The sequence below is a fragment of the Tuber melanosporum genome (assembly GCF_000151645.1).
Source record: "Tuber melanosporum whole genome shotgun sequence assembly, scaffold_227, strain Mel28".
Classification (NCBI taxonomy): domain Eukaryota; kingdom Fungi; phylum Ascomycota; class Pezizomycetes; order Pezizales; family Tuberaceae; genus Tuber; species Tuber melanosporum.
The window spans coordinates 24,115-31,633 of NW_003298894.1; the positions used below are offsets into that span (position 1 = coordinate 24,115).

At 50.0% G+C, this 7,519-nt stretch overlaps 2 protein-coding genes; one reads left to right on the plus strand and one right to left on the minus strand.

Annotated features, from left to right (window-relative positions):
• Positions 1 to 1,797: 1,797 nt before the first annotated feature.
• On the plus strand, positions 1,798 to 5,879 carry GSTUM_00000853001 (uncharacterized protein; the record flags this gene model as incomplete). XM_002838131.2 has 4 exons in its annotated part: positions 1,798 to 2,149; positions 2,231 to 2,554; positions 2,677 to 5,393; positions 5,467 to 5,879. The coding sequence occupies 4 exons, from the start codon at positions 1,798 to 1,800 to the stop codon at positions 5,575 to 5,577; spliced, it is 3,504 nt and encodes a 1,167-aa protein (XP_002838177.1). The 3' UTR covers positions 5,578 to 5,879.
• Positions 5,880 to 6,117: 238 nt separating this feature from the next.
• GSTUM_00000854001 (uncharacterized protein) lies at positions 6,118 to 7,186 on the minus strand (the record flags this gene model as incomplete). XM_002838132.2 has 2 exons in its annotated part: positions 6,118 to 6,459; positions 6,518 to 7,186. One exon carries the CDS (start codon positions 7,184 to 7,186, stop codon positions 6,992 to 6,994), a length of 195 nt encoding a protein of 64 aa, XP_002838178.1. The 3' UTR covers positions 6,118 to 6,459; positions 6,518 to 6,991.
• Positions 7,187 to 7,519: the final 333 nt, after the last annotated feature.

Here is a 7,519-nt window from a genome sequence, read left to right on the forward strand (position 1 = left end):
TGACTTGTGGTAGAGTACCGTAATGAAAGCTCTTACCCCTCCCCGTTAAAACCGTCTCCTCCGGATACTCTACTGTATCATACGGCAGCAGATCTTTCCAATTCACAATCCTTGTCTCTATACTCGGCGGTGCAGTACGGTACTGTAGCTAGGGACATCCATTTCACCGACAGATTCACCACACGGGCTCGAAGCCCGTGATACTTATACCAGTCCTGGTGGGTGGCTGTGTGGTGCCGACCCACTGATTAAGTTAATACGGCGAGATGGGGGGGTTCCAACGTTGTCTTATCGGGAGGTTTTCTGGGGTGGCGGGGAATCTAATACGGGTATTCTAAGGGAGCGGGATAGCGAGGTATGATGTGGTTGAAAGTAAATTGTGTTGTAGGCCTGTGATAAGCATTCCTGGGACAAATAGGTGGGAGATTGTGATTTAATAGTGAAAGGGGTTGTGATAGAGATTGGAGGTTTGCCAATCAAAGGTTCTGGGTTGGGGCTCCACGGATAGTTGAATGAGATATGATAGTGACCTTTGCGGCAAAAATACCGGTGATTGATACCAATGATATCTGTATGAAGGCATCGAGAAAAGAGCCGCTTCATGGATTGAGTTCAAGCACATTATTGACGCCACTTACTCTATGATGGATCTTCCTGGTGCTCGAGTATATTTTTGTCTCGACTTCTGGTACTCGTACTGTGCAGCTCTACTCGAGTATGATACAGGTGGAATGCTCTCAAACAAACCCTTCTCCGGAGAAACTCTTTTCCGGCAGGTAACAAATCTCATCCAATCATGGCCAATCAGATAACTTAAAGTAAGTGCCTCCCCCCAAAGCCCGGATCCCGGAGAGCAAACAGAGTAGGGTTTGCCCTCCCTCCACCTCTTGTGATGCGTAAGATCGCTCGCGGAAACGATGGGGATCATCCACTGAAGCACTTTCTTGCTTCCCGGAGAACGGTGATCACAAGGGTATGAGAAAATTTTTCAAAAGGTTGGTTGCCATAGTAGACTAGACCATCCCGCTGCGGTGTGACCTCAACTGAGATTTTGGGGAAGGGATTTCGGTATGGGAACTTTTGTTTTTTTTCGACTTGGGAGATTTGTGGAGGAGCGCTGGGCGTGGGTTTTGGTCAATTGATGATTAGGAGTGTTTGTTAGCAATTGGGTATCGTATATGATACTTGTTCGTTATTTTCGGGAGTGTAAACAATTCCTTATCTCCTCCCCACCAGAGGTCAATCGTCAGTCGGGCTCAATGGATGTGAAAGAGCTGGATTCCTTTTCGACTCTGGATACAGAAAGTGTATGCTATCATACGTGGAAACCGCACGAGACAGGGTCCGAGAAGGATTTTTAGGTATCATACTGGATATTTTATACTTCAATGGATAAGTATGTCTTGTCTCTAGGTTTATCCTGGCGAGGTGCTGGTATTGCGCCTTATCTGCGGTCTCACTCTTGGAGGGGCAGAATCCTGGTTCCCCTAGCTTGCATCAATTCTTGGTGGGGGACCCCGAAGGGAAAAAGAAAACCAAAAGGAGAACTCGACGGCAGAGTCACAACAGGGCCAGAAAATCCTCCTCATCCCCTCTCATTCTTTCCCTCTCATTCTTTCCCTTTCACGTCTCCTACTTCCAACCCTCCTCCCCCCCCCGCAAAGTCGTTAATAGGCGATAGACGGGAGAAAGAAAGGGACAAGAAAGTGAAATCGTCATTCATCAATCGAAGCGAGTCTTCTCGCTCTCTGCCTCTCTTTCTTGGTTGTTGATAGTTTCTTTTATGCCCCACTAATGATGGCTCTTCCTCGCAGCCTCGCATTTCGAGCATTGCGACCCTCCCCGACGGCGTTCTGTCCTAAGCCAGCGAGGTATTTATCCTCGCTACAGAAACTCATTCCTACGCCTCCAACGACTTGCAATTCGGTAAAGACCATCGCCAATTCGCAACGGTGGTTATCCATACAGCAAGCCCGTACGTTCTCTTCTACTCGAAAATTATTTGAGTCACAGGAGGCCCCATCGGCGCAAGCGTACCTGGCTTCGGGTGCAATCGCCGGCGGGAGGGATTTGGTGGACGTTACCAAAGTCCTGGTTATCGGGAGTGGGGGTCTGAGCATTGGGCAGGCAGGAGAATTTGATTACTCGGGTAAGGGAACCATCTTGTTTTTTTTCGGAGGTGAGTCATAGGATGTCAATCGCTCATGGAAGCTTTTTTTCTCTCGCTTAGGCTCCCAGGCTATCAAGGCCTTGAAGGAGGCGGGGAAGAAGTCGATTCTGATTAATCCTAATATCGCGACTATTCAGACCTCACATTTCCTTGCGGATGAGGTTTATTATTTGCCTGTTACTCCCGAGTATGTGTCACATGTGATTGAGCGGGAACGACCTGATGGTATTTTTTTGACCTTTGGTGGTCAAACTGGCCTCAATGTCGGTGTTCAGATGGATAAGATGGGTATTTTCGACCGTATGGGCGTTAAGGTTCTGGGAACTCCGATCAAGACATTGGAGACCAGTGAGGACCGGGACTTGTTTGCGAAGGCATTGAACGGTAATCACCCTCTTGATACCTATTGGCGTTCCCCTTGAGGATCACTTTTTTTTTTCCCGTTAAATCCTTCAATGGTCTGAGAGGGGGGGGACTTGAGAGTCGCAATTACTGACTTGGAATAGAAATTGAGATCCCGATCGCAGAGTCTATCGCCGTTAACTCGGTAGACGAAGCTCTTGATGCCGCCGAAAAGATCGGTTATCCGATTATCGTCCGTTCTGCATATGCTCTTGGTGGTCTTGGATCTGGGTTCGCTAATGACAGGGAAGAGCTCCATGATCTCTCCGCTCGTTCACTCTCTCTTTCACCGCAGATCCTTGTCGAGAAATCGCTCAAGGGCTGGAAGGAGGTCGAGTACGAGGTTGTCAGGGATGGATCAAACAATTGTATCACAGTTTGCAACATGGAGAACTTTGATCCATTGGGAATTCACACCGGTGATTCCATTGTCGTGGCTCCATCTCAGACTCTGAGCGACGAGGAGTACCACATGCTCCGATCTGCCGCTATCAAGATCGTTCGACACTTGGGAGTCGTCGGCGAGTGCAACGTTCAGTATGCTCTCCAGCCCGATGGATTGGACTACAGGGTCATCGAAGTTAACGCCCGTCTCTCTCGTTCCTCCGCACTTGCTTCCAAGGCTACCGGTTATCCTCTTGCGTACACCGCCGCTAAAATCGGTCTCGGACACACTCTTCCAGAATTGCCAAATGCTGTTACAAAAACCACCACTGCCAACTTTGAGCCTTCACTCGATTACATCGTCACCAAGATCCCCCGCTGGGATTTGAGCAAATTCGCTCATGTCAAGCGTGACATTGGTTCTTCCATGAAATCTGTTGGTGAGGTTATGGCAATCGGGCGTACCTTTGAGGAGTCCATCCAGAAGGCAATTCGCCAGGTCGACCCTCAATTCCTCGGTTTCCAGGGTGCCAAGTTCGACGACCTCGACTTTGAACTTGCCAACCCTTCGGACCGCCGATGGCTCGCCGTGGGCCAGGCAATGCTTCACGAGAACTACACCGTCGACCGTGTCCACGACCTCACCAAGATCGACAAGTGGTTCCTATACAAGCTCCAGAACATCGTAGACAAGCACAGAGAACTTGTAGAAGTCGGCTCCCTCTCCGGCATAACCCGCGACATTATGAGCTCCGCCAAAAAGATGGGTTTCTCAGATAAGCAGATTGCGGGATGCGTAAACTCCGTTGAACAAGAAGTCCGCGCTCGCAGGAAGAGCTTCGGTATCAAGCCCTTCGTCAAGAAAATTGATACACTGGCAGCTGAATTCCCGGCGGATACGAATTACCTGTACACAACCTACAACGCCATCAGCCATGACGTCGAGTTTGACACTCATGGGATTGTAATTCTTGGCTCAGGTGTTTACCGCATCGGTTCTTCCGTAGAATTCGACTGGTGCGCCGTCTCCTGCACTGTGGCACTTCGAGAAATGGGGAAGAAGACCATCATGATAAATTACAACCCGGAGACGTACTCCACCGACTTTGACACGGCCGACAAACTCTATTTCGAGGAACTAAGCTACGAGCGAGTAATGGACATCTACGAACTCGAATCTGCGGCAGGTGTCGTGGTCTCCGTTGGTGGTCAACTCCCCCAGAACATTGCCCTCAAACTCCAGAACAACGGTGCTAGGGTCCTCGGAACCAACCCAGAAGACATCGACCGTGCCGAAGACCGTCACAAGTTTTCGAAGATCCTAGATAGCATCGGCATCGACCAACCTGCCTGGAAGGAACTCACGAGCGTGGAAGAAGCCCGCACCTTCGCCGAGGAAGTCTCTTACCCGGTCCTTGTCCGACCAAGCTATGTCCTCTCCGGCGCAGCAATGAGTGTAATCCGCAACGAAGCGGAACTCGAAGCAAAGTTACTGAACGCATCGAGCGTGAGCCCCGACCACCCTGTCGTGATCACAAAGTTCATCGAGGGCGCCATGGAAATCGACGTCGATGCCGTAGCCTCGAACGGGAACCTTATCGTGCATGCCGTATCCGAGCACATTGAGCCCGCAGGCGTACACTCCGGCGACGCAACACTAGTCCTTCCACCGGTCACACTGGACGAAGAGACAATGTCTCGCGTGAAGCAGATCGCAGAGAAAGTTGCGAAGGCCTGGGAAATCACAGGACCCTTCAACATGCAGATCATCAAAGCCACCGAAAAAAATAAGGTGGCCCTAAAAGTAATAGAATGTAACCTCCGCGCCTCCCGCTCCTTCCCCTTCGTCTCCAAGGTCCTTGGCACAAACTTCATTGACGTCGCCACGAGGGCGCTCATCAATAAAGAAGTGCCCGCACCAACGGACCTGATGATGGTGAAGCGCGACTATGTCGCCACCAAGGTGCCGCAATTCTCCTGGACCAGGCTGGCGGGTGCGGACCCCTACCTCGGCGTGGAAATGGCGAGCACGGGGGAGGTGGCGTGCTTCGGTAAGGACCTCGTGGAGGCGTACTGGGCCTCGCTGCAATCCACTATGAACTTTAAGGTGCCACAGCCCGGTACGGGCCTGCTGTTCGGCGGTGACACGACGGAGAGGGACCTTAAGGCCGTTGTAAAATTCCTTGCGCCGAAGGGGTATAAACTATACGCTGTCTCCCCCACTGTGAAAGCGCACCTAGAAGAAGCAGGAGTCAGTGTCGAACTCATCGAATTCCCGAAAACGGACAAGAGGAAGCTTAGGGAGGTGTTCCAGAAGTATGACATCTCGGGCGTTTTCAATCTGGCAAACGCGAAGGCGAAGTCGTTGGTTGACGAGGACTATGTCATGAGGAGGAATGCTGTGGATTTCAATGTTCCGTTGTTTATGGAGCCTAAGGTTTGTTCTCCCACCCCCCCTCTATCCCTTAATTAAAGTGTTTGATCTCACAATGATGACGATGGTGGAATAGACCGCCGTGCTCTTCGCCCAATGCCTTAGTGAAAAGCTACCACTTGAGAGAGAGAAGATTCCCGGAGAGGTTAAGAGGTGGTCGGAGTTCATTGGCGGGAAGCCGTTATAGGGTTGTAATTTGTAGTATTATGGGCGACGAACAAAGATAATTTTACTTTTTTGCCTTTAACATTTTTTCTCCCTTCTCGTGCGGTAGTTTATTTTGCTCCTCCTCTCTTTGGTCGTGGTTTTTGGGCGATGTTTGGACAAAAAAAAAGGGTTATTCTTGGTGTGATTTAATTCGATTAGTTTATTGAGGTGATTTTGGCTGGAACCGGGCGGAAGGAAAGGTAGGGTGGGTGGATGGATGGATGAATGGGTGTTGTATATATAGGTCTGGGGGGGCATCAAAAGTCGCTCATTTTTGGTTCTACAGGTACTGCACTGTTACTTGGCTTGCAGTATCGAAGGTGCTGTATTGGGTGGATACCACAGGTATGGTACCTCGCCGTACATGTGACGGCTGTATTGTCGGATGGTTTAACTTTGGAGTAGTTCAGGCATCATATTCGAGTGTAATATAGACTGATAGACTACCCAAAGTCAGCAGTAGGGAGGAGCAGTGTTAATAGTGTGCTGCAACTCTATCCCCCCCCGCCAAGACATATACTCTTCCAATCTCCTCGTTTCGTTACATGATGATGCCAGATTCCTGCTTTCTTTCCTGAACTCTTGTGAAAATATGAGACCCGGAATCCTAGCATATGCGCACGAAACTTCCCGGGACTAGCATTGGAAATATTTACTAGTCTACTGACCATAACTTAGTGCTAACAGGTCCGTCCAAACCACCCATAAGTGAAATCGTCTGAATTCCGCAACCTTATATTCTACCGGCATCTCGGAACAAGTGACAGATGTCCCCTGAGATATGGCTCCTGGTCAACCCGGAAGCAATCATGCCTAACCTGTGGGATACTAGGTGTGGTGTGTAGGGCACATCGGGGGGTCACTAAATATCAACAATATCAACACGCGGGCGTACTATAAACCCTTGCGGATAGCCTTACTGCAAAATGGATTGGCCAGTCCCTCCCTACTCATCGCTTCTGCCAGTACCCCCCCTCCCCGGAGTGCAGTCCTAAGTTGCGGGGTTCGGTGGGTTGAATGCCAGCAGTCCGTGGGGGTGACCGAATTCTCGGGGGAAGATTGGTCGGGGGTGTGACGTTAATTCGGGGCGGTAGGTTTGGGTTGTGGTTGGTTTCGTAAAAGGGGTTTTTTTTTTTTTTTGGTTCTTTGGTTCTGTATCGTTTGCTTGCTCATGTGTTGGGGTTGGACTACCGTAGGGTTTCTCTGTGGGGCGTTGGGTAAGCTTCTGGGGGATAGGTGTATGATAGTTGTATATTGTGACTTGTGAATGGGTAAAGTCTGGGAGCTCATGTCTTGTTCTGACCGAATCGACTTCGATGGAGGGGGGATGCTAGGATCCGCATCCGGAATCGTGGGGCTGGGTTGGTGTCGGGTTTGGGGTGTTTCTTCTCGCACTATTTCTCTCGACTATTCTCGACGGCTGAATTGCGTTGGGGATGGTGGCCGTGAGGTGGTGAGCAAAAGACTCGGTCGAGGTTAGAATAACCTTGGTGGCTGGAAGATAGATTTCTTAGCATTAGTGAGAGAATAGGAAGAGGATCGGTTTGCAGATGGTATGATAGTGGATGACGGTAGGTCTTGGAATGCATACGAGAAGTCGCGGGCGTCGTCAGACATCAGCACTGGGTTCTTGTGGCTGGTATGGTATCAGATAGGGAGTTCAGATGTGAATATCTGGGCTTTCCTTCAGGGCAGCGACTTTCCCGTGTCTTTTCTATCCGTACTCCCAGGCATAGCTCTTGAGAAAAAGAGGGGTTGTGATGGTGGAATAGGGTAATGTGTTTGGGTGTGTGGGGATTGCCTGCTTGCTCCTCGCTGGCAAAAAAAAAGAGGGATTTGAAATTGGCGGCTGTATTTGGGTATAATATAATGCCTGTATTGCGGCTGGCGGACATTCCTCTAAAACGCCAGGTCGCCGCTCC